General features: G+C 41.5%; 1 protein-coding gene across 1 annotated transcript in view; it reads right to left on the bottom strand.

The window, feature by feature from the left end:
• MCMDC2 (minichromosome maintenance domain containing 2) overlaps nucleotides 1-27,274 on the bottom strand; it is a gene marked incomplete at both ends in the record, with an annotated part of 71,375 nt that overhangs the window by 18,137 nt on the left and 25,964 nt on the right. The window contains 7 exons of the mRNA XM_082259409.1: nucleotides 641-878; nucleotides 9,991-10,119; nucleotides 14,178-14,285; nucleotides 14,381-14,503; nucleotides 17,034-17,229; nucleotides 17,926-17,985; nucleotides 20,916-21,046. Coding sequence (XP_082115535.1) covers nucleotides 641-878; nucleotides 9,991-10,119; nucleotides 14,178-14,285; nucleotides 14,381-14,503; nucleotides 17,034-17,229; nucleotides 17,926-17,985; nucleotides 20,916-21,046 — 985 coding nt within the window. The remainder of the gene's footprint in view (nucleotides 1-640; nucleotides 879-9,990; nucleotides 10,120-14,177; nucleotides 14,286-14,380; nucleotides 14,504-17,033; nucleotides 17,230-17,925; nucleotides 17,986-20,915; nucleotides 21,047-27,274) is intronic.

Genomic DNA, 27,274 nt, shown 5'->3' with positions numbered 1-27,274 from the left:
TTAATAATATGAACATATTAAATAAAGAAAAAAAAAACACTATACAATTACTTTCAATATAAAATATGCCAAAAGATGGAGCTGGGTTTTAACATGCATTGAATAAACATTCTCTCACACTAAAAATGTGTCTTTGATAAGTATTTGCAATGTACATTTTAAGTGGGAAGGAAAACCCTACTAATGAAACTTCTCCTATTTACTCCCTTTCGATCTGTTAAATATAGGATTGAAAATGTTTTGTTATTTCTGTTCGATATGTGCAAAAGCATACCTGTTGATTTTTTTCAGAAACTTTATTAGCTGAGAACTTGGTCATGCCATATCCCTGTGATTAATATCAGATACATTGTTCTCAGCTATCTCTGAAAACTACAGAACCACACCCTTCTGTGTTATGGAGATAATAAGGAGAAGGATACAGTCCCTTAGTCCTATTCTGTTTCCTTTGTTATACAGAAGGATTGTGAATGTTGTCATCCTAGGACAGGAGGTGTGTTACTGGCAGAATCACCAAGTGAACTTGAAAAAAAAAAAAAAAAAGAAGGAAACTAATGCAGTCACCACAACTTTACTAATTGGTAACGAGCAATAGATTACATTTTTGTTTTTGGGTTTAGATACAGTTTAATTAAGATACCTCTCCACAATCAGTGTCTCACGTGTCACTGCCAAAAGGTCTATGGTATTTCCAATGTCTTCATCTTCGTTACACGTTTGCACAAGGCTGAGTAGTATGCAGAGTTTAAGTGTATTGTAAGTCCCTACTGGGACAACTTGTGAAGCAAAAATATTTGCAAGTACTCCCGTGAAAATCCATGGGGAACCAAAGGTCTTTTCATAAAGTTCTCGAAGTGGCTCACTTATGGTCAGAGAACCTAGTGGATAAATTAGGATATAAAGATATCACTATAAGGTGTGGACAGTTGTTACATCCAGGAACTTCCTTGTACAATACATTCTTTGTTCATAAAGGATAAGATCACCCGCAAATGACATTCCTGTGTAAAGTAGATGCCACAAGTGTGAATCTGTCTGGATAGCTAAAATGATGATATTTGTATACCTAAGCACCCAATCAAACCATTATTTTATGGCCAGAACTCAGGTCTCATGACGTAGAAAGGTTGCGGGACAAAGAAAACTAAATACTAAATACTGAGCAAAGGGTCTGAATACTTAGGACCATGTGATATTTCAGTTTTTCTTTTTTAATCAATCTGCAACAATGTCAACCATTCTGTGTTTTTCTGTCAGTATGGGGTGCTATGTGTACATTCACGAGGAAGAAGAATGAACTTAAATGATTTTAGCAAATGGCTGCAATATAACAAAGAGTGAAAAATTTAAGGGGGTCTGAATACTTTCCGTACCCACTGTATCTTCCATCTCTTCCAGGCTCCAGGAGTCTGGGTATAAGTTTCTAACTAGATGGTACATGGGTCCCTGTGAGACTACATTGAATGTTCCCAAACATTGATCCTAATTGCTGGAGATGCAGGGGCCCACACATCCGATCTTCCTTTTCCTGATATGTGCCTGCTGTACCATGTACTTGTATGAAAAAGTATCCTGTTCTCCTTGTATTGCTTCCTTTGTGTGAAATGGTGTTCCTGAGAGTCCCCCTGCTTTCCTATTAAAAACTTACCACACTAAGCAGGAGAACACACTGTAATCAGTTTTTTAGCTGTTCTGGGAACTCAGCCTGCTCTCCTCCAATGATCAGATTTGTCCTGTGTGACACCCCCCCGCTCAGCTATTCACTGGGAAGCTCAGTGTACTGGCATTACTCCTCCCCAGCTCTTATGCACCTGAGAGCAGAGGGAATGTGATCACTTATAAAAGGGGTAAAAAGGTATTTATAATAGTTTATTTTATTTTTTTTCATTACACAAATGTTTTGCCTTTCATTTCTATTTTAAACTGACTGTGTTATTTTACAAGGTATGGATTAAGGCCTCATACACACTGGATGTTTTTGCAGCTGCTGTTTTTGGCATCAGACGTTTTTTTTCTGCAGCCAGTAAACTCCCCAGCATGTTATCCTATGTGTCCATGCACACATAGGCTGGTATCAACAGTTTTTGGGAGGGGCGTTTTCTGGCTGGAAAACCCCCCCACTAGTGAGTTTTAGGAGGTGTTTTTCATCTGTAAAAATGCTCTAACTCTGATAAAAGCTAACAAAACGCCTAAAAATGCGGCTATTCTGCGTTTATCAACATTTTTGAGGCATAAGCTTTTGTGGGAGTATAGTTTTGCTAGAAAAAAGCTAAAAAATACTACAACTGAAAAAAGCTAAAAAATGTTGAAAACGCTACTGCAAAAAAGCTGAAAAATGCCTTCTACAGCTACAGCTTTCTACTGACATGTTGATAACGTCCAGAGTGCATTAAGCCTTACAATCACTTTAATTTTAAAAACTTATTACACTATCCCTTGCAGACAATCCAGTGGCATGTCTACTACATTTCAGTTCACTCACAAGATGGAAATACCACCATTCTTTGGTAATTCATCTTAAAAAGGTTTTTCCAGAACCTGTATCCCATCTTACTGGAAATCCCCTTGCCCCCTATGATTGGTCAATGGGTTAAGACAGTTTTGACATTGTGAAAGTGGAAGACCTTATGATGTTTCTTATGAAGCAGGAGGACTGTTTTCACAAGACATGGTTCTATTATACATTATATACTAGGGGGGGGGGGCACACATGCCCGGGTGCCATCTTGAGGGGGGGGGGTGCCAAACTGTCTGCAGTGCTGACACTAGCTGGGATTTGGGAGGTTGGTTCAGGCTGGACTGACCTAGCTGAGCCGCTAAGTTGCATTCACACCACTGGCTTCTCTGTGAGCCAGCACTGCCGCTGATCGCAGGGGAGCCAGGATCCAAACCATGAGGATTCAGCCTGCTCCCTTGCTGCCTTGAAAATCAGATCTGCACAGGAGGGGAAACAGGAGCAGGATTTGCTAGAACCTATCGGCTGTATTCTCTTCCTGCTGCCGCTGAAAACCAGCTGAATGGCGATCAGTGCTAGGAATTGCAGCCCCTCCACCCTCCTCTTTTTCTGCTGCCTTGGTCCCCCCCTGTCCTTTCCCTCCCCCCCTGCAGTGCTGCTGGCTCCCCCTGTCACCTCTCCCACCGACTACTGCAGTATGTGTCAGGAGGAAGAGCAGGGAGAAAGGGTCGGTAAATATCATTTACCGGCCCCTTCCTCTTCTGAATGAACAGTGTGAGTGATCTGAAATGATCACTCCTGTGTTTTCTAATAATGAAAGTATAACAATCTGTGTCGTTTACTAATGTTCAGTTTGTGAATGACCGGTAAGCCGCTCAGCACAGAGCACTTCCCATTCATTCACTGTCCAGTGCAGCTGAGGCTGCAGAGAAAGGAATGAATTCCTTTCTCTGTCTTAAAAGTGAGACATAAGGGGTCTGTTTAGACCCCAGATATTTCACCAAATCCCCCCAACAGGCTCCAAAAAATATTGTAAAATATATTAAAAAAATAATGGAAAAAAACAGAATTTCTGTAAAATCTTACCGTAAAATTCCTTTCTCTGAGTCCTCCGACAGTCGCCGCCCCTCATATAGTCTTCACCAATGGGTATTTACTTCCGCTCCGCAGGAGTAGCTAGGCATAAGACTTGTTAGAAACAAAAGCTTTTAGCATGGACACACCCATGGGGGCTGTCCCACTGGTCAATACCCCCTCTGCAGTAAGCCATCCCAACTCAGTTTGGTAGCATAGCAGTAAGTGTACAAGAAAAAACCCCAAAAGAGGGGAGGGGGCGGCGACTGTCGGAGGACTCAAAGAAAGGAATTTTACGGTAAGATTTTACAAAAACTCAGTTTTCTCTTACGTCCTCCGACAGTCGCCGCCCCTCATATAGTCTTCACCAATGGGATGTCCCAAAGCAGTGTAGACATGAGGGGTGGGAGGCGCAACCGTAGAAAAGGCAACGCAGTACCCACATCAGAGAAAGGAACCTTACACGCAGAGTAAGAGAACCTTCTGGGCAACAGAAAAGGCTCAACAGGAGCAACAGCCCAGGAAAGCAAATAACCCAGGGGATAAACAACCCCAACAGCCAGGGACCCACAAAAAAACCAGGGTCTCCTATGGCACTGCCGCACTGAGAACTTTGCGGCCAAAGGAGGCATCAGCTGATGCCAGAACATCAACCTTATAGAATTTGGAAAAATGTGTGCACCGATGACCAAGTCGCAGCCTTGCACACCTGGGCCACCGAGGCCTGATGCCGGTAGGCCCAGGACGTACTCATTGATCTGGTAGAGTGCGCCCTAACAGGGAAGGGCAGAACCCGTTTCTTCAAGGCACAGGCCTGGACAATCGTCTGTCTGATCCATTTGGCAATGGTCGCCGCAGACGCAGCCATGCCCTTCCGAGGTCCCTCAGGAAGGACAAAGAGGGAATCCGATTTCCGAAAAGATTCAGTGGACGACAGGTAAACCCTGATCGCCCTGACAACATCCAAGGAATGCAATGCAACCTCCTTAGGATACTTTGGCTTCGCACAGAGCGAAGGCAAAACAATGTCCTCATTAAGGTGGAACTCAGAGACCACCTTAGGGAGAGACGACGAATGAGGTCGCAAGACCACCTTATCTTTGTGAAGCACCAGATAAGGAGAGCGGCAAGACAATGCCGCTAACTCCGACACCATGCAAGCCGAAGGGATCGCCACTAGAAAGGCAACCTTCTTAGACCGCAGAGGCAACGATATCTCCCGAATGTTTTCAAAAGGAGAACACTGTAACGTGGACAGAACCAAGTTCAAGTCCCATGGAGGTAAAGGCTCCCTCCGGGGAGGGGCCAAATGTCGCACACCTTGAATGAAGGTGCGAATTAAGGAATGAGATGCAACTGGGCGTTAAAAAAACGCCTCCACCTCCGCCTCCCCCTCAGACCCCAGTGGGTCCAGGGAGGAACGAGACCCTGAAAAGGGCACAACAGCCACATCACCATCTGAATCAGAGGAGAAAGATAATCTAGGCCTTTTCTTAGCAGCTCGTTCAGCCATTAGCACCTCCATTTGTGACACTAAAGTCGCCACCACAGGGGACAAATTAGGCATGACGGGGGGGTTCAGCAGAACTGGGGTCCCCCACCAAGGCTGGGGGGAATTTGCTATCCTGAGATTCCATTGCAAAAAATATGACAAAAAAGTACTGGCCCTTTAAAAGCGCTGCGGATAGCGCAGCCCACCGCTATATCCACAGTGTACACAGACCCCCTAAAAAGGACAAAACTGAGCCAGGAAGGATAAAACAGAGAGATATGGAAGAGACAGTCTGCAGAGCCCCACAGAGTGTTACCACACCGATCGCTGCTCCAGAGGAAAAGGGAGTGAGGTCACCAGAAGCTGAACTATATTCTGCAAGGCTAAGGGAAAATGGCTGCCCATAGAAAGTAATGGGAGGCTTCGGCAAGATGGCCGCCGACATGTGCTCGGAACTATCGTTCTGCCACACACAAGATGGCGCCGGGTGGCGCCAAAACACCACACAGCAAGCTATTAGCAAAGCCCATAATGAAGCCAGACATGCTGCCCACATCCAAAATGGCGGACCGCATGGTTTTCAGCCGCAGCGGTCGCCTCACACACAGTCTGCACCTCCTAAACAATGAAAGTGACACAGGAGAGGGGCCCCCAAAACCCACACAGCACCAGCAGTGCAATAAAAAAGACCCCCGCAGGGATCGCATCAGGGAGCCCCACAAACGCACAGACATGAGGGGACACACAGCAACACAGAACTGCCACCCCAGACTGAGGCCCCACACAGAAAAGTACTTACCTGTACCGGATGGCATGGGGTGCCTCTATTAACGGAAAGCCTCTGTCCTCAGATGACAGGGAATGCCGTCAGCCAAAACGCAGGACACAGCAGAACTTAACCGCATAAGCGTCCATGTGAGGTAGCCACCTCACAGGCTGCATCCCTGCTGCGAACAGGGATGGGTCGTTCATAACGCCAGGGCGAACCATAGCCGAACGCTCGATGGCGGGCTGGGGATCCATCTGACCCTCTGCCCTGTAGTACCAGGGCGGCCAGTCCGATTCCCAGCTCCGCAAAATCCATCTTCATCCGAAGATCTGACTAAACTAAAGCTGACAAAATAAACAGTTAGTAAAGCAAAGAAAAACTGACATTCTTGCAAATAAAAATCATAAGAAAAGATTAGAAGGCTGAGACTGTAGCCCCAGCACAGGGAAGCCTATCTACTCCTAACGCTAGACAGAGACAAACTGAGTTGGGATGGCTTACTGCAGGGGGGGTATTGACCAGTGGGACAGCCCCCATGGGTGTGTCTAAGCTAAAAGCTTTTGTTTCTAACAAGTCTTATGCCTAGCTACTCCTGCGGAATGGAAGCCAATACCCATTGGTGAAGACTATATGAGGGGCGGCGACTGTCGGAGGACGTAAAGAAATAATAATTGTAAAAAATAATAAAAAATATTATAAAAACTACTGACACCATCCACTGCCCTTCTGACTAAATCCACTGCCCTACTGACACCAAACTCTCCCTTTCTGACACTGTCCACTGTTCTGCTGACACGGTCCACTGCCCTACTGACACAAACCTCTGCCCTAATGACATCTTCAACTGATCTATTGACGCCGTCTACTTCCCCACTGACACCATCGTCTCCCCTATTGACCCCTTCCACTGCTCTACTGTCACCATCCACTGCCCTACTGACACCAACCTCTCCTTTACTGACTTTAACCTCTCCCCTACTGACACCAGTCTCTAATCTACTGACACTGTCCGGTGCCGTATTAACAATGTCCACACACAATCCACTACCCAACTAACACTGTTCACACACTGCCCTACTGATACTGTCCCCACAGAATTTTAAAGTGACATTTGGTTTAGTAATCTTAGTATATTTTATAGGTACAAGAATGCTTTTGTTTTATATAACATGCCCCTTTAAACCCCTTCAACTTTTAACGCAATTTGGCCACACCCATTGTTCAATGTGGCGTGCTATGCATGCCACATTGCTGCTCTCCTTGGGGCAACCAAAGGTGTCCCTGGTCTTTTACAATTCTATAGTATATACTACAAAAAAATAAAAATTGGCGTGTGCAGCTAAAGTGTTTGGGACTGGCTTGAAGAAACGGTGGCAACCCTAGTTGCCATGCCAGAAGAAAGCAGCAGAGATTTCAAGCCTTACCCTTACAGCGGATTAGGAGGGGCACTGCCGGGAAGGAAGAGGAACACACAGGAGCAGAACCTAATGAAGACTGCTTCTTGGCTCACTTCTTTCCTGGCGACGCCCCTCCTAAGGCAGTACAGAAGTGAGGCTTGAAATCACTATTACCAAAACTTCTATTATTATTACCATCCTAAGGCTTATCTATGTATTTATTACGCTTCCCCCTCTGGGCAGGGGGCTGGGAGTGTATAGATGGAGAATGTATCTTCAAACTGAGTTTTTGCCCCTGGTGAAAGAATGTCTGGCTTTGCCACTGATTATACCAAATTCAAATTCTCTGATAAATACAAAGAAATAATTGGAACCTACCTCTCTAGGATGATTGGAGACCACATTTTATTACACCATCCACAGCTAACCTTTGCATCCCCATCAAAAGATCACTTCTGCACTCCTGTCCACAATGTCTGCAGCTCAGCACTGCATCTCTGTCTGTAACTCACCTCTGCAGCCCCCCCCTCCTTCACCCTATATGCAGCTCACCTCTGCACACTTTCCCCTTTCACCTCTCACCTCTTCACCCCTGGCCATAGCTAACCAATGTCCACAGCCCACCTCTGCACCCAATGACTTTTGCACACTTTCCCCTTTCCATGACTCTTCTATGTACCTAGTTCGCCTCTGCACACTTACCCCCTTCCCTCACCTCTGCAAGCCCACAGCCCTAACCTTTGACTACCCCCCCAGTGACAGCAAATAGCAGTAAGCACAGGGTCAGTGCTGAAGGTGTAAAGCCCTGCCTGTAATGGTAACACCATTCTAGTTGAGGTCAATGTACTGTTGCATAATGTGATCTTAGACTCTCCAAATCTAGTCATTCTGATATGTTTTTCTTTTCTGTATACCTATAGTACTGTGTTGTTGCCTTTGATAAAGAATTAGAAAAAAAAAAAAAAAACAGGAAGTCTAAAATCACAAAGTATATCATAGGTATACTGACAGTTATAAGAAGCATTCCTTACAGGTGCATCTCAAAAAGTGAGAATATCATCAAAAAGTTGATTGTTTTCAGTATTTCAATTCCAAAAGTGGAAACTTATATTATATAGATTCATTACACACAGGGTGATATATTTCAAGCATTTCTTTCTTTTAATTTAGATGGTTATGGCCTACAGCTAGTGAAAACCCAAAATTCAGTATCTCAGAAAATTAGAATATTGTAAAAAAAGTTAAATATTGTAGACTCATGGTGTCACACTCTAATCAGCTATTTATCTCAAAACACCGGTAAAGGTTTCCTGAGCCTTTAAATGGTCTCTCAATGTCACAAAAGGTCATTGCTAAAGAAACTGGCTGTTCACAGAGTGCTGTATCCAAACATATTAATGAAAAGTTGAGTGAAAAGAAAAAGTGTGGTAGAAAAAGGTGCACGAGCAACAGGGATAACCTCAGCCTTGAGAGGATTGTGAAGCAAAGGTCATTCAAGAATTTGGGGGAGATTTACAAGGAGTAGACTACGACTGCTGTCAGTGCTTCAAGGGCTACAACTGTAACAATCCTTGTGTCAAGCCACTCCTGAGCCAGAGACAATGTCAGAAGTGTCTTAACTGGGCTAAGGATAAAAAGGACTGGACTGCTGCTCAGTGGTCCAAAGTCTTCTATTCAGGTGAAAGTAAATATTGCACTTCATTTGGAAATCAAGGTCCCAGAGTCTGGAGGAAGAGTGCAGAGGCACAGAATCAAAGTTGCATGATGTCCAGTGTGAATTTTCCACAATCAGTGACGGTTTAGGGAGCCATGTTAATCGCTGGTGTTGGTCCACTGTGTTTTATCAAGTCCAAAGTCAGTGCAGCCCTCTACCAGGGAATTCTAGAGCACTTTATGCTTTCCTCTGCTGACCAATTTTTATGGAGATGCTGATTCCATTTTCCAGGATGACTTGGCACCTGCCCACATTGCCAAAAGTACCAATACCCGGTTTAATGATCATGGTATTACTGCTTGATTTGCCAGCAAACTCGCCTGACCTAAACCCCATAGAGAATCTGTGGGGTATTGTCAAGGGAAAGATGATAGACACCAGACCCAACAAGGCAGATGTGCTGAAGGCCGCTATCAAAGCAACCTGGCTATCAATAACAACTCAGCAGTGCCACAGGCTGATCACCTTCATGCCACGCCGCATTGATACAGTAATTCATGCAAAATTAGCCCCAACCAAGTATTGAGTGCATACTTTACTGTACATGGACATACTTTTCAGTAAGCCAACATTTCTATATTAAAAATTCTTTTTTTATTGATCTTATGTAATATTCTAATTTTCTGAGATACTGAATTTTTTGGTTTTCACTAGCTTTAGGCCATAATCATCAAATTTAAAAGTAAGAAATGCTTGAAATATATCACTCTGTGTTTAATGAATCTATATAAACTACGAGTTTCACTTTTTGAATTGAATTACTGAAATAACTTAACTTTTTGATGATATTCTAATTTTGTGACATGCACCTAAATTTATCTTATTTTTCACTGATACAATCATTTTAGCTTGGCCTATAAGATATACTGTATATATGAACATATATAGACAAAATAATTCACAGTGCACAAGGGCAAAAATATAAATCCTGCAACAGATGATAACTTAAACCTCCAATCCTCCTGGAGTATTCACCATGAAATTAAAGAAGTCAAACACTACCTAAAGGATTTATTTGGCTTGTGTAATATATATGAACTAGTGTATTTTGATACATGAAAAAATATTCCTAGAAGGTATTGCACTTACTGTCTGCTATGTACTGATGAATATTATTTGCTTCTATGCAAAAAGATAGTTGAGAACCATTAGGCCCACATACTGGAATTCCTACCACTCTATACCTTCCTCCTATTTTCATCCTGTTAATTAACTCATCTACAAGAAAAAGAAAATAAACATGGTAATCAGATGATGTGATTTAGAATTTTCAGTGCAGGTATTAATCCACTTGCAATCAGAAAAAGAAGATCAACCAGGTGGTATAGAACAGTGGTTCTCAATTCCGGTCCTCGGGACCCACTAACAGGCCAGATTTTAAGTATTACCTTGGGGGATGCAGACTAGAATACTGCAATCACTGAGCAGCAAATTAGATCACCTGTGATGTAATTTAGTTATCTTGCAAACCTGGCCTGTTGGTGGGTCCCGAGGACCGGAGTTGAGAACCACTGGTATAGAAGACTAGCTAAACTGGCCAAACTCTTCCCTCACCATCCCACGATTTGCCGGCGATGTGGAACTCAGGTTGGCACATTCTTACATGTCTTTTGGGATTGCTTGGCCTTACAAACTTTCTGGCGCCTAGACTTAGAGATTATACATCTTTCTTCAGCTAACCCCTAAGCCACTGAGACAGTACAAGAAATCTTTTCTTCTGCAGCTATTAAATGTGACTAAGACCTGCATCTCCAGTGTTTGGAAAAGTATCTCTCCTCCGACTGTGGGGCAGGGGTTTGCATAGTAAATAATAGCCAGAAAATGGAGGACGTTACGGCGGCCCTTGGGGACAGGACCTCTAAGATAAACCATAAATGGTTTTATTGGAATAGCTTTATAACAGTTGCAAAGGCAGAAGTTTTTTTTAACTTAATGCATTGTATGCATTAAGATAAAAAACCTTTGGTGTGTAGCAGCCTCCCCCAGCACCCCCTAATACTCATCTGAACCCCATCTCTCTCCAGCAATGTCCCTAAGTCCCTGGGCCATCTGGGACTCTCCCTCCTGATTGGCTGGGACACAGCCACGGCGCAATTGGCTCCCGCGGCTGTCAAAGTCAGTTAGCCGATCAGGAGAGAGAGAGGCTGGGACCAAAAGCCAGCTCCGTGTCTAAATGGACACACGGAGTTGCAGCTCGGCTCGGGTGCCCCCATAGCAAGCTGCTAGTTGTGGGAGCACTCGATAGGAGGGAGTGGCTGGGAGTAGCAACAAGAGACCCGAGAAGAGGAGGATCCAGGCTGCCCTGTGAAAAACCAACTGCACAGAGGAGGTAAGTATAATATGTTTGCTATTTTTATTTATTTTTTTAAACAAGACTTCACAATCACTTTAAGTACTCTTTCAGATACAATCAATGGCTGCAAGTCCTTGATTACTGTTTGTTTGGACGATAGTCCTCTTACGTTTTTATCCCTCATGTGTCAGAGTTATGACAGGAAGTCATATAGGATGGTATCTTGTATGGTAATTTTCATCCTATAGGTGATGCTGATTAATGGATCCCTTCCTATTGTCATTCCATCTTTTATTCCCTACCTTTTCCTTCATATCATTCTTTGTTCTCCCCTCTCCTTTGACAAATTGAGCCCAGCTGGCTGGGTTTTATTCTTCCTCCTCTTCTCTTCTATACTAGCATCTATTCCTTCTGCTATGCTGGGGTATCTTCCCATCTATGGGTTGTCTTGTTTCTCAAATAAAAACCGTGAGACACCTACACACTGGGAATTTACAGTACCTTTGTTTCATTATTTGTATTTTATAATGTTTGTGGAAGCTCAGATTGCATTGAGCTGTGTAAGCCAGCAGATGCTTTCTAACCTGCACAATTATCATGCTAATTTGATTTGTACACTGTTTTTCTGTAAAGTGTATGAGGTGTACTCCTTTCTTTAAAGAATAAGTTTACCTTTGAGAACATGTAAATGTTCACAGTGCTGCAGCCGCCACCCGCTGACCCCCCCTCCCTGTAGCAGAAGTACAGAGTGAAGTTCCCTGCACTAGCTGCCACTATTTGAAACCAGTGAGGCCGTGAGGTGCTCCGCCCACACGGTCGCATCATTCAGACGCACAGCTCCTTGTGTCTGAATGAAGTGGAAGCCCCAACATCCTTAGCGACTGTCGGCTTGTAGTTCTCCATGAACAGCAGGAACAAAAGGGGAGCCAGACTAAGTGCAGCATATAAAAGCAATGGTTTAATTAAAATGACAATTGGCAATTCAGGAGATTATGAAATAGTAAGAGCAGTTTCATGTAAAAATGTCTGTCCCAAAGTTCCTCCGGAACGTCCCGAGGCCTTGGCAGCCTGGCATGCACACTGTGTTCCCTGTTGTTGCCTGGATGGAAGCAGGATGTGGCCGGACACCGCCATAACCAGCGTGGAAAGCAAGATAGCATTGGCCTAGACGTGACGTCAATTGGAGGGAGTGTTGGGCGTAATGACTTGAAGTGGGTGGTAACGCGTTTCAAAGCAACAAGCTTCTTCTTCAGACCTGATTGGTCAACAGACCTGTCAATCTTATATAGACAAACAACAGCAAAGGGACAGGTACGATTAGCCAAAGTGAATGTCAATTAATTAAATTAAGTGAAAGGAGAAGGCAATTTAAAAAATGACATGATAAAACTCGTGAGACAAGGCTATCATGTGTTCAAACTATTAAATGGATGTATACATGTATTGGGATAGAATACGTTAAAAAAAAGAAATCAGTTATCTGGTCTAATTATGAAAGTGTTATCTAATGAATTTCAGAATAATATTAAGAAATAAAGTATGTGGAAAATTAAAATAAGAATAAATAGAAAATAGAAACATTTTGAAAATAGAAAAGCAAAAAACAAAAAATCTGAAAAATGATATATAAAAATGAAAATAATAAATTAAAATAATAAAAGAAAATAAAAGTAAAAAATAAATAATAAAAATAAAAGTAAAACATTTAAGATAAAAAGTAAAACAGCCCACTTCACGTCATCGCGCCCAACATGCCTTCTGTGTGACATCACGTCTGGCCCAGTGCGATCTTGCGTTCCACGCTGGTTACGGCGGTGTCCGGCCACATCCTGCTTCCATCCAGGCAACAACAGGGAACACAGCTTGCGCGCCAGGCTGCCAGAGCCTCGGGACAGTCTGGAGAAGCTTTGGGACAGATGTTTTTACATGAAAATGCTCTTACTATTTTAACATCTCGTGAGTTGCCAATTGTCATTCATTGTGGAGCGCCGTGGTAGTTCATTGAATCTTCCTGTCAGCGAGTATTGGCTTACGCGTAAGGGATATGCGGGTAAGCCGATACACTAACATTGTACAGGAGACCTGCATGGTATTAGTGATCTGCTGATCGCTGGTGCAATGCTTTCCAGGCTCCTGCAACAAAAAATAATAAATGCTAAATTTTTTACCTGCAAAAAAATGTGCATTTATTATATATATTTTTTTAAAGGTGAAGTTATCTTTTAAAAAAAAAACAGAAAGGAAAAAGAAGATTAAAATGCATGTTACCTGATGTAATTTATGTTTAGGGGGATCCATTCACACTTGGCGCAAGTAAACGCACATGTGCTGGCATGCTGTGTTGCTGTGGGTTATACTTTAAAATGCACCTTTGTCCTTACTTCCTGAAACATGCAAAGGGTCTACAGCAGGTATGTCCAACCTGCGGCCTGGGGGCCGCATGCGGCCCAGAACCGCAGGCAATGCGGCCCACTGCCCCCTGAAAATTTTTTTTTTTGCTGGGGTGGAAGGAAGTCAAGTCGGGGGCATGGCCACAGAGGCAGCCTCGGAGGGGATCATCCACTAGTTGTGTTAAATTAGTGCTGGGGGGCTGGGGAGGGCGCAGCAGCGTTTTATTACTTATATACCTTAACTATAGTATATATTTTATATGCGGCCCGAGAAAATTTCTCTACACTCAATGTGGCCCAGAGAAGCCAAAAGGTTGGACACCTATGGTCTACAGCTTGACAGAGGAGCCAAAGTTGTGTGGACCTCCTGTTTTACCTGAGCGCTTATGTGCGTTGTGTTGTGCTTAGAGGCATCACCTTGCACTAACATCAGTGTGAATTGCTCCAAATCACATATCTTATTTTTTTTTACAGCTCCTTGCTTTTGCATGTGCTGAAATAAATTTGGCAATACATCTGGTGTGAAAGGAACCTAATGCTGATTACTATTTTTAGTGGGAACATAAAGGGCCAATAAATAGGAAAGATGTTACCTCTGACGTATACAGCATATGACTTGAAGTGGCTTTTCTGATAGGTTGAATAATGTCCCTGGAGAACACGCAATGACTTTGCATCTGTTAACTCAACCACCTGTTTATCTGAGGACACAATATAAAAGTTAACTTGATTTTTTTGTCAGACAAATATTTAGGCTAAGGTGAAATACTTATAACTTCTAAAGAATAGCACATACCACCAAGAACTCTGTACTTCATGTCTTCTTTTAGTGGTGACGAACATAATTCGCACATAAAATCTTGTCCTACTGTGGCTAATTCTGTAGCCCCAGGTATGTGGACTCTGATATACTGAAAATCTGATTGATATAATCATAATAATATAATTAGTAAAGTGCATAAATTTTAACATTTTTAAAATTTTTAAGCAAACCTGTGTTTACCCAAATGCTACCTGCATATCTTCACCTGACCATTCCTATCCTTTCAAAAGTGGAGGGTAATATCCAGTATTGAGGTGCAGGGCTGAAATTAGAAATCATAGGGTCCCTTACAGTTTACCCGACAGGGCCCTTTTCACCCTATTGCGTTGGAAGAGGAGGTAAGCAGAAGAAAGATTTTGACTGATGCTTTGCTGTTCTCTTGCACTCTACGAAAATTAATTAAATTAAATCAATTAAGCCGCACTAGGGACACCTCTGTCTCTGCTGGGCCTGTGCCCCCCTGCTTACCCACTCAGGACCATTCCGGATACAGGACTACTACCTGTACCCCCCCCCCCCTTTTAGTAGCCTTGAACACCGTGGTCTGCCATAATTACAGCACGGTGTACAGAGAATTAATTCTTTTAGTGCAGTGCATTGAAATTATGGGATTAAAGCACGGAGAAAGAGAGGAATATTGCAACACACTACACTTAATATTATTAAAGTAAAATACACAGGTGCATATTATAGCACAGTGCACTATATTGGTATTACAGTACAGGGCACATCACAGATACATAATATTAATAACAGCACACAGAGAACTTTATTATAGTACAGTGCATTTACATAATGATATTATAGCATAGTGCACAGGGGCATAATATAGCACAGGACATTTGTATAATGATATTACAGCACAGATCACAAAGACATATTATAGCACAGTATACTGATATTCAAAATAACAGAAAACAAAAAAAATGGTGTCTGCAAAAGTTTGGGCACCCTGCAGAGTTAATATCTTGTACTGCCCCCTTTGGCAAGTAACACATCTTGTAAACGCTTTTTGTAGCCAGCCAAGAGTCTTTCAATTCTTGTTTGAGGTATCTTTGCCCATTCTTCCTTACAAAAGTCTTCCAGTTCTTTGAGATTTCTGGGCTGTCTGTCACACACTGCTCTTTTAAGGTCTATCCGTAGATTTTCAATTATGTTGAGGTCAGGAGATTGTGAAGGCCATGGCAAAACCTTCAGTTTACGCCTCTTGATGTAATCCCCCGTGGATTTGGAGGTGTGTTTAGGATCATTATCCATTTGTAGAAGCCATCCTCTCTTTACCTTCAGCTTTTTCACAGAAGGCATCAAGTTACCATCCAAAATTTGCTGAAATGTTATGTCAATTTTAACCTCATCGGTCCACAGAACTTGTTTCCAAAATGCATCAGGTTTGTCTATATGTTCCTTTGCAAAGTTCAAACGCTGATTTTTGTGGTGAGGACGTAAAAGAGGTTTTCTTCTGATGACTCTTCCATGAAGACCATATTTGTACAAGTATCTCTTTATAGTGGAATAGTGTACCACAACTCCAGTGTCTGCCAGATCTTTCTGGAGGGATCGTGCAGTGAAACGTGGGTTTTGAATTGTTTCTCACAATCCTGCGAGCTGTTCTGTCTGATATTTTTCTTGATCTTCCAGATCTTGCTTTAATTTCCACTGTTCCTGATGACTGCCATTTCTTAATTACATTCCGAACAGAGGATATTGACATCTGAAAACTCTTTGCTACCTTCTTATAGCCTTCTCCAGCTTTGTGAGCGTCAACTATTTTCAGTTTCAGTTTTCTAGACAACTGCTTAGAAGATCCCATGGTGCTGATTGTTGCGGCAAGGTCAGATGAGTCTGGGCATTTAAAATCTTTGAGATTGATATCACCTGGTCTTCCCAGACGATGATTGAGAACAATCCATGACACTGGCAGGTCTCAGCCTTGCAAAGGGGGCAGTGCATGCTATAAATTCTGCAGGGTGCCCAAACTTTTGCATACACCATTTTTTTGTTTTCTGTCATTTTGAAAGTGTCAATGATGGAAATAAAATCTAACTTTTGTTGACATATTATAAGAATGTCTAATCTGTAATTTGATGCCTTTTGGAGATTTTTCCATATTTCCTTGGCTTCTTTATGCACATTAATACAAATTTTTACCCGGGGTGCCAAAACTTTCGATCCCCACTATATGCCTTTCTCCTGCAGGGTTTTTATTTTTTTTTTAAGTATACAAACGCTTTAATCAAGATGGCCACAGCTAGAAAAAAAGTGTTTTTCTAAATGATTTCTTAGCAAAATAAAGCATGGAGACATGGATGGATGGATGGCTAGATGGGTGAGTTTGCTTTGAATGTTAAAAATGCATAAATGAATTAAACAGCATTTTAAGTTTGTGATGCTCAGATATAGTTTATCTTTCTTTAACACAAATCTCCCTGAATATCATTATGTTAGTAGCATAGTCCTAAGTGTGAAAAGATTAGTCAATATACATTAATCAGTTTACTGGGATATTAGTACACAGATTTTAGCAAGTAGAAAAGTGTGCACTGGACAACTGTGAAGATGGGCTGGTTGAGAAGTGAAAATGATACATTTTTGTGAATAAAGTAGACTAAAATATATGTATTTTTACCTTGAGAAAAAGGACACCTTGTTTCTGAGCAGAGAAATTGTGCTCCTTGAGTGTACTTTGTAACTGTAGATATTGCAGTTACTGTTCCTTCCATCATATAAAGTCTTTGAGACTTGTAGTCCAAGGGGAAGTTGCATAGGCTTAAGCGATAGCCAGGCAATTCAGGCAAGTGTGTTAGTTTCAGGACTACATTTATCTGCAGAGCGAGAACACAAGATTACCTTGTTCATTGTTACATGCGCTGCATAAAGATAGAAAGAACAAAGTTTAAATGAAATATGTGTCAAAGTAAGAAAGAAACCCACATTGAACAGCTACAGATCAACAGCATGAGGAGACAGAAGAGAAATCCCCAATCAAAGCTTCTTCAGAAGCTGACCTGTCTGAGGGTGCTAATCTCCTTCCCTACTGTGCTCAGTGGTCCTTCACGCCAATCCCTACATCACTGCCGAGTCCTGTAGTGTCAGTAGAAGAAACCACTGAGCACAGAGGGGGGATCCAGAGATCCACTCAATCATAAGTAACAATTTCTGAAGAAACTAAAGTGTTCACTTTTTTCTTTAGGTGCATTTATACAGTATGCACTTTTAATTAGAGTCCCTTTAAAAACTAGAATGAACGAAAATGAATGAAAGCATGTATCAGTGTTCACTAAATCTTTGCTGGTTGCTGTGCCTAATATACTGTACATCTAGCAGTCACATTCTGTAGGCATCTATATGTCTCACACATTGATCAAATGTTTTGTTCTCATCAGCTTCCACAATATGGATTTGCTGTAGTGACATTTGTTATACAGCAGCTACACTGATTCAGTCATTTCCAATGAGTCTATGCTGAATATTTTCTGTGTTATCACCAACCCTTTGGATTTTCAGAGCAGAATATCTACCTGTGCTTCAGTCTGGTACTGTTCAATCAAGGAAAGGATTCTTATTGCAGCATCACATACCTAAAATAAATACATAAATATATACATGTATATTATTATTATTATTATACAGGATTTATATAGCTCCAACAGTTGGCATATTGCTTTACAACGTTAGAGCCAACAGTACAGTTACAATACAATTCAATACAGGAGGAATTAGAGGGCCCTGCTCATTAGAGCTTACAGTCTAGGAGGGAGGGTCAAGTAATACAAAAGGTAATAACTGTGGAGGAAGAGCTGATGGAGAAAATAAAAGTAAAGTTGTTAGGTGAGGGCAGGATAGGTTTCTCTGAAGAGAAAAGTTTTCAGGGATCACCTAAAAGTGGATAGAGTTGGAGATAGTTGGACAGATTTGGGTAGGGAGTTCAAAGGATAGGAGAGGCTCGGGAGAAGTATTGGAGACAAGTATGGGAGGAGGTGACAAGGGAGCTAGAGAGCAGAAGGTCTTGGGAGGAACAAAGAGGACAATTTGGTTGGTATTTTGAGACTAGATTAGTGATGTACTTAAACAGGTGCATCTCAAAAAATTAGAACATCAAAAAGTCTATTTATTTCAAGTAATTCAATTCAAAAAGTGAAACTCATATTTTATATAGATGCGTTACACACAGAGTGGTATGTTTCAAGCACAATTCAGTATCTCAGAAAATTATAATATTACATAAGATCACTGTGGCACTGCTGACATTTTATGAAAGCCTAGGTTGCTTTGATAGCGGCCTTCAGCTCGTCTGCATTGGTGGGTCTGGTGTCTCTCATCTTCCTCTTGACAATACCCCACAGATTCTCTATGGGGTTTGGGTCAGGCGAGTTTGCTGGCCAATCAGCATAGGAAAGCATGAAGTGCTCTAGAATTTCCTGGTAGAGGGCTGTGCAGGATTTGGACTTGATAAAACCCAGTGGACTAACATCAGCAGATCACATGGCTCCCCAAATCATCATGGACTGCGGAAAATTTTGCATTTCATTTGGAAATCAAGGTCCCAGAGTCTGGAGGAAGAGTGGAGAGGAACAGAATCCAAATTGCATGAGGTGAAGTGTGAAGTTTCCACAGTTAGTGAGGATTTGGGGAGCCACGTCATCTGCTGGTGTTGGTCCACTGTGTTTTATCAAGTCCAAAGTCAGCGCAGCACTCTACCAGGAAATTCTAGAGCACCTCATGCTTTCCTCTGCTGACCAGCTTTGTGGAGATGCTGATTTCATTTTCTATTAGGACTTGGCACCTGCCCACACTGCCAAAAGTACCAATACCTGTTTTAATGAATGGTATCACTGCTTGATTTGCCAGCAAACTCACCTGACCCAAACCCCATAGAGAATCTGTGGGGTATTGTCAAAGGAAAGATAATAGACAACAGACCCAACAAGGCAGATGTGCTGAATGCCGCTATCAAAGCAACCTGGCCTTCCATAACACCTCAGCAGTGCTACAAGCTGATCGTCTCCCATGCCACGCCGCATTGATACAGCAATTCATGCAAAAGGAGCCCCGACCAAGTATTAAGTGCATACTATACTGTACATAGCCACCCCTACTGAGGAAGTTGTGTCGCAAAAGCGTAAGACGCCACGCGTATAGGGGGAGGAGACCTGGACGGACGAGCAGCGACCCACCAGCACGGCTCCCGACAGCTACTGTTTTGGTGTGTACGGTCCGCACAAGCCCATTGTGCCAATTCATGTGAGTGCAATTCTACTTTGAATGTGAATCAATTAAAGGATAATAGCAGTGTACACTTAGATGCCTCATTATCTTTATTCACATATCATGTCCATGGGATGGTGAGAGATCGATTCAGGAAGTGGCATTCCCTACACTGGTCTTTTTAGAGGATTCAATGCTGGTTTAATGCTTCAGTGAGACCGATTCAGGAAGTGGCATTCCCTATACTGGTCTTATTGAGGATTCAATGCTGGTTTAATGCTTCAGTGAGGTGAGAGGCCATCTGGTGGCTAAACGGTGGTGGTGTCACATGCACTTTCATATGAAACATCTATCAAGCACTTTATTGAATTTTAATCCACGGTTATATTTATATTTTAGTGGACTCTTATGCACTTTACTTTGAATGCACTTTATTGACATTATATATTGCACTTAAGAGGAATATATATTGCACTTTAAGCGAGTTTATTGATTTATATGATGCACATTGTCACTTTATTTGATTTTATATAGCGCTGTATACATATTTGTCTATACTGTACATGGACATACTTTTCAGTAAGCCAACATTTCTGTATTGAAAATCCTTTTTTTTATTGGTCTTATGTTATATTTAAATTTTCTGAGATGCTGAATTTTGGGTTTTCACTAGCTTTAAGTCACAATCATCAAAATTAAAAGAAAGAATGCTTGAAATATATCACTCCGTGTGTAACGCATCTATATAAAATATATGAGTTCCACTTTTTGAATTGAATTACTGAAATAAATTAACTTTTTGATGACATCTAATTTTATGAGATGTACCTATATAGGCTTGCTGGGGACCCTTAGACCGTGCTCCATCTGAGACCCTAACGTCATCTCCTGATAACAGTTATCAGCACTCCCTTGTTGGGAAGTATTTCTACAATGCGATTTTACATGTTTGTCTTTTTTAATTATGTTAGACATGGGTAAACATCCCTATGTACTGTTTTAATATGTACAATAAAATTATATTTTAGTTTATCTGGTGTTGTTGCTGATCCTTCTCCTCCCATTTGGCCCTTAAAGGCCCATCTTTTTCTACTTTTGTGTTATGTAAATACATATATATATATATATATATATATATATATATATATATATATATATATATATAAAAATACATACACACACACACACTATATATACTAATATATATATATATACTGTATATAGATGAGAAAGTTTCAGCGCATAGTAGAGTATAAACAATATTACATGGTTAAATGATATCTAATAAACTTTTAAGCCATACCGACTGGAAGATCTGTGAAGCTCTTAGTGGCTCATGTAGGATATAGTTTCCAAGTGTGGCATTGAGTTCAGTGATGTCCACAGGATTAATGGAGATTACAAATCGGTACACTGCATAACTGTGTGTAGAGTCTGTCAGGATACATGCAAATATAATTGAACAACAAGACATATTTAGAGCAAACAGTCACAAAGAGGGTGGAGAATGCACAATACTTTGGTAGCATGGTCATAAGCAGAAGCTGTATGCAGTAAGTGAAAGCAACTTATCAAGCAATGGCTTACACGGATCTAAGTATATTAAACTTCTAAATGTAAACTACCAAAAATAATTATTCTACCATTTTTTCACATCCAAGTGAACTTACCCCTTAAGGAAGGGCCCGGTCAGAAGTTTCAGTCAGACAGGGTTAGACTTAAATAGAGATAACCACTGCTGTTCTGTCACCTAATGGAGAGCTCCAGTCTCCTGTGTAAAAATTTAAAGCCAGCAGCTACAAAAATTGTAGCTGCTGACTTTTAATAAACAGCCGCTCACCTGTCCCACGATCCAGCAGTGTGCTCATCCCAGCCGTTTTCATCTCCTATCGTCAGTCCCCAGCACCAGCATGTTAACTGTGGGTGCCCGACTCTGACAGCTTTCACAGCCGGGTGCCCACTGTGCATGCGAGAGCTATGCTGCACATTGTGAATGGTCCAGTATTCTTCTGCGACCTTTCACGTGTCCCAGAAGACCGCATGGAGGAAGGGGGGAAAAGAAAACTTTTGCTTCCGATCTGCTAGGCGATTGTAGCGGAAGTGGGAGTGAGTACCTGTTAAAATCATTTTCAACGTCATCCCCCCACTCCCCAAAAGTGCCATTTCTTTACCAGGAGCGGGGGAAGGGGGCTTAAAGTGGAACTCTCCCTCGTAGGTGGAGCTCTGGTCAAGCTAACATAGAGTTCCCCAAGAATCCTGTTAACCTTCAACAAGAAGTACCCTTCTAATTCTGGTCTTCAGTTGTTCTGTATTGTTAAAAATGTATGCCTACTTATTGTTCAACTTCACAGTAAAGTGTTGATGATGGTGCTATACTTAAAGTGGTTCTAAAGGCTGAAGGATTTTTAGCCTAATGCATTCTCTGCATTAGGGTAAAAAAAAAAAAACTTCTGCAAGCAGCTCCCCTAGACTCCCTAAATACTTACCTGAGCAAAACCTTGATCCAGCGATGTGTATGAGAGCAGAGGCTCTCTCAGCTCTCTCACTCCTCATTGGCTCAGACACAGCAGTGGGTGTCATTGGCACAGAACAACAATGCTCATGCTGCACATAATATAGCGGGACCTAAAGGAAACCTGTGCTGAGAAATATAAAGACTGCTTTTGCAAAAAGACAGCTGTCTGGAAGTCATATCAGAGTTTTCAAGCCCAATGCTTTCTGAGACACTTGTCTTAAAGTGATTGTAAACCTATATTTTTAAAAAATAACAAACATGTTATACTTACCCACTCTGTGCAGTGGTTTTGCACAGAACAGCCCCGATCCCCCACCAGCGCTCTTGGCTTCTCCTTCCTGCTGAGTGCCCCCATAGCAAGCCGCTTTCTATAGGTGCACGCATGTGGGCTCGATCCCGAGCCAAGCTCTGTGTGTCCATTAATTAGTAAGTAAAAAACATTCTACCTGTACAACCACTTTAAAACAAGAATTTAGTTAAGTGAAGTTAGAATGAAGTCAGAACTGCAGATCAGGATATTTGTTTTTGATCGGTGACCAATACATTTATAAAACCCCAGAATCAGCAGCAAAGCAGCTAGCATTTTCAGAATAAAAACTCAGAAATGGGAACTTTCCTTTTCTTTCAACGCTGTTTTTTTCTTAACCCTAATAACAAATGCTGAACGAAAGACAGCTACATTTTAGTATGCTTTCTCGCCACTAGATGGCAGCAACTACTCACGTTACCATTCAAAATATGGCAGCTTAATTGCATTTGAACTGATAAATGATTATACAATAAAGAAAATGTCAAGAGGTGCAAATAACTTTGTTAAAAATATGAATCATGTTTCGGAAAACAAAACACATATAAATGAAAATTTCTCTGGCTAAGCTTTGCTTTCATATAACAGAAAGGCTACATTCACACCTATGTGTGCAGAGTTCATGCATTGTACTTGTGGTGCATGCATGGGCTGTCACCCATCTTTGCTTGGAGGTATACTGAAAATGCAGCAAGCAGATTTCTTATCTTAACACACCATACTAAAATGCAGAAAAGTGTTAATGTAGATTTACTCTGGCACTTTACTAAAATGCATAGAGTAGCATTTAGAAAAAAATTAAAGCAAAATTCATATAGCTCTGCAGAGCTGGATTAACCATTAAAGTGGTTGTAAACCCTTGCAATAAGTCCTTTTGAGGTCGCTCATACATGAAGTTTTAACCACTTGCCGACCGCCACAAATACATATACTGCGGCAGTCAGCCCCGGCCAGGCAAAGTGACGTATATATACGTCACTAGCCTGTCACCGGCTTGTGAGCCAATAGCGGGCAAGCGCGCGCCCCCCCCCGGCTCGTTCCCGTTCCCCGATGTCCGCTGGTCACTCGCGATCGTTCGCCGGAAAGGGAGAAAGGCAGGCGGCTAATGTAAGCCGCCTGTCATTCTCCCCTGTGTAAAAATGGAGATCAGACGGTTCTACTATGTAGGACCGTTGATCTCTGTTTTTACAGTAGTAGCCATGTCCCATCACAGTTAGAAACACGCCCCTAGGACACACTTAACCCCTCCCTCTCCAATACAGTTAATCCCTTCCCTCCCAGTGTCATTTTTACAGTAACAGTGCATATGTATAGCACTGATTACTGCAGTAATGTCACTGGTAGCCCCAAAAGTGTCAAAGATGTCAGTCAAGGGTCCGATCTGTCCGGCGCAATGTCGCAGTACCGCAAAAAAAAAATCGCAGATCGCCTCCATTACTCGTTAAAAAAAAAAACACCAAAAATGACAAAAATCTTTCCCTTAGTAAACGCGATAACTTTTGCGCAAACCAATCAAAATACGCTTTTTGCGATTTTTTTTTACCAAACATATGTAGCATAAAACAAATTGGCCAAAAATGTTAAAAAATTTTGATTTTTACATTTTTTTTGGCAATTTCATATAAAAAAATTTGAAAAATATTATTATTTTTGCAAAATTTACGCTCTTTTTTTGTTTATAGCGCATGATCAAAAAAATCGCACAGGTGATCAAATACCACCAAAAGAATGCTCTGTTTGTGGGAAAAAAAGGACGTGAAATTCATTTAGGTACAGCGTCGCACGGCCGCGCAATTGTCCGTTAAAGTCACGCAGTGCCGAATCGCAAAAAAAACCCTGGTCAGGAAGGGGGTAAAATCTTCCGGGGCTTAAGTGGTTAAGGGAGCTGATCGGGTTGATTTATTAACATTGAGCTTGATGCAGGGTGTGACACAGGACACTTTGAAGCCCCTTGTCCATAACTCTTAAGCCAATTTATTCCCAGCACAGCCAAGTGTATATGAAGTGATATCTGGATTTCCCTGATTTACAGGCGTCATAGCCTGAACCTTACAGGTATACACCGGTAATTGCACACAGGACTTACTGGGGCATTATCCACATATCTGTGTATCCAACATCAATAAGTCATGGACTGAGCCTACTCACATTGGGATTCAGCGTGTCCAATTTCCTGCATTAACTGGTTCTCTACATCCCTGGAGTGTCTCGTCGAGTTGCATGTTACACTGTTTGGAGGCTGATCGGGGATTAGGGGATCGGTTATCCCCATTTACTGGCTGTTTTGATTCATTCACAGTTACTAATTAATAATGTTCTCCTCCAAGGTGTACAAGACTCCTGGGAATAAGTCCTCCTTGAAGCCCAATGAAGACAGTGAACTTTATTACCTAATGATTGGACTACCCCACATCCATACAGTAATAACCTATCTCTTGAATGTTGTATTTGATGGTTCATATGGTTTTACTACCAAATGTGTATATTGCTGTTTAGGATAGCAAAGGGTGGGAGTCCATAGAGTGCAGGGTGGAGTTGTTTGGGCCCACATGTGTCTTTGTGTGTGTTGATATGGTTGTGGTACATCAGTTGAAAGCACTTCCACAGGCCAATATCCAGTCAGTTGTAGATTTCAGTGACTGACCTTTTATGCCAATCTTTTTGTTTTCAATAAAATTATTTTTCTATTCATTTTAACCAGTGTTGAGCCCGTTTTTTTGCAACCACTTGCAGAAGTGTCTGTAGGCACCTCTGCCTTTTCTTTGTTGTTTCCAAATCAACATTGACTATTTTACAGCCCATTCAGACTGGCGCGATCCGACTTTGTGGGGCGACCTGTGAAGTCTTGTGCACAGCGTGCACCACGACTTTGGCGCGACTTGCACGGACTTCATATAATTGAAGTCAATGCAAGTCGCCTCCAGGTCGCCCCAAAGTAGTACAGGACCCTTTTTCTAAGTCGGAGCGACTTGTGTCACTCCTATTAGAACCGGTCCTGTACTAATCAATGGCGAGCGGCCGAGCGCGACTTGTCAGGCTGACAAGTCGCCTGACAAGTCGCGCTAGTCTGAATGGACCCTTAATCCTTATGCTGCTAGTATTAGTAAATAGGTAGGAAGTTATATTATATTTATTTGTTTTAAACTTTTTTATCTATTTTGTCAGTTACATCCTGGTTTCTATGCCTAGGCAAATCATGTCCTATATCCCAGGAGTCTTCAGGAGGGGTTTTCTCAGTTAGGCACACCCTCCTGCATGCATGCCTGAACTAGGGGCAGATGGATTCCAGAAAGTAAATGCAACATAAATCACCTGCCCTTACTAAAGGTAGCCACGGCCAGAAATGCTTTGAAAATAAAGAACCTAGACATGGATGGATGGGTGAGTTTGCTTTTAATACTATAAATTAATTAGGGAGTGTTTTTGGTTTGTGGTATTCAGATACAGTGTAGATCCGCTTTAAGTTGAGAGTGAAAAATTGTTAACATCAACATGAGTATTTTTGGAATAAAAGGATTTTGAGTAAACATTTACTGTTTTTTTACATGTGTAAATCTGTGACTATCAGGGTGAGAATTGTTAACTCAGAAAGAGAACAAATATACCGTAAACATTTTTTTAAAATGATTTATGAAAGACGTGGTTTCCCTCATCATTTCTAAATAAAAGTCCTCAGTCTGTAGCTAGATTTTTTTTCATGCCCGGTCTGTTAAATAAATAAAATGAATACATTTCTATTTCATATAGTTGTGGGGTCTGTGGGACTGACCTGGAAGCAAACTTCACTTTTGGCCATTACAGAGTCTTGGGGGTCTATTTATTAAAAAAACAAATACAAATTGCAGTGTGAATTTCTCCGCATGAGCAAAAATATCATGGATAATACCTGTAAGTTTGTAATATATGTGGATTTCAGCTGTAAATACTTATTTACTAGTAGTCATAGGGCAGTATTTTCCAGATTCACTTTATTCTTATGAATAAAAAAACATATAAAGTGGAAAGAAAATAGTCTAATAATGTTCTCTTGGAATCAAATGTTAGGGAATGTTACATTCGCCCTTCAAAGGAAATATTCTGTAGATATAGAAGAAATTAGAAGTGGGCATTTCACACATATTACAAACATCATGGTGATTATCCATGACTTTTGGGTGAATTTTAACACATTTGCACAGCCCATTTTTAAATGATCGACCCCATAATTTCTTGTCAGTTAAGCAATAGAGGGGCCAGGGGGCTTTAATCTGGCCTTTAGCTCTGTTCATTTAACTATAGTGAAATGAATTTTTTTTTTAGCATAAACAGACTTTTACTGACATATTCTTAAGGGCCATACACACGGGCTGACATGAGTCCAGCTTCTGTCAAAGGGGCTTGGTTAAATAAAATCTGCCTAACGGCATCTGATCAGCACTCTAAGCCAATGGCTGAGAGTACACTGCTGACTGGTGTGTACTGGTGGGGTGGGGGGGTCAGAAAATAATAACTCAGCGGGGGAAGATTGCTGTACCACAATTCGAATAGTACAGTGGCTCCTCCTGAGCTCAGTTTTTGGGTTGAACGAAATAAAAAACCTGTTAGTGTGTTCCAGGCTTTAGTTTCACAATCTCAGTATGTTTTTACAAAATTACTTTTTAATAAAAGTCTTTTCTTTGGGGGGGGGGGGGGGGTGGACTTAAGAAAATAAAGGTTATAATCAAATTACATTTTAAATGTTTTATCCTGCACTGGGGTAATGCAGTCAGGTATCTGATTGGTTTCTTTTTCCCCACAGTTTACATACCTGTAAATCAGCCCAAACAAGAATTGCAACCCAAACACAAACTTATTTATAGAC

The sequence above is a fragment of the Pelophylax lessonae genome, assembly GCF_965119305.1.
Source record: "Pelophylax lessonae genome assembly, chromosome: 5".
NCBI lineage: Eukaryota > Metazoa > Chordata > Amphibia > Anura > Ranidae > Pelophylax > Pelophylax lessonae.
Note: the sequence above shows the minus strand (reverse complement) of the source record. Positions and strands in the feature narration are given on the sequence as shown.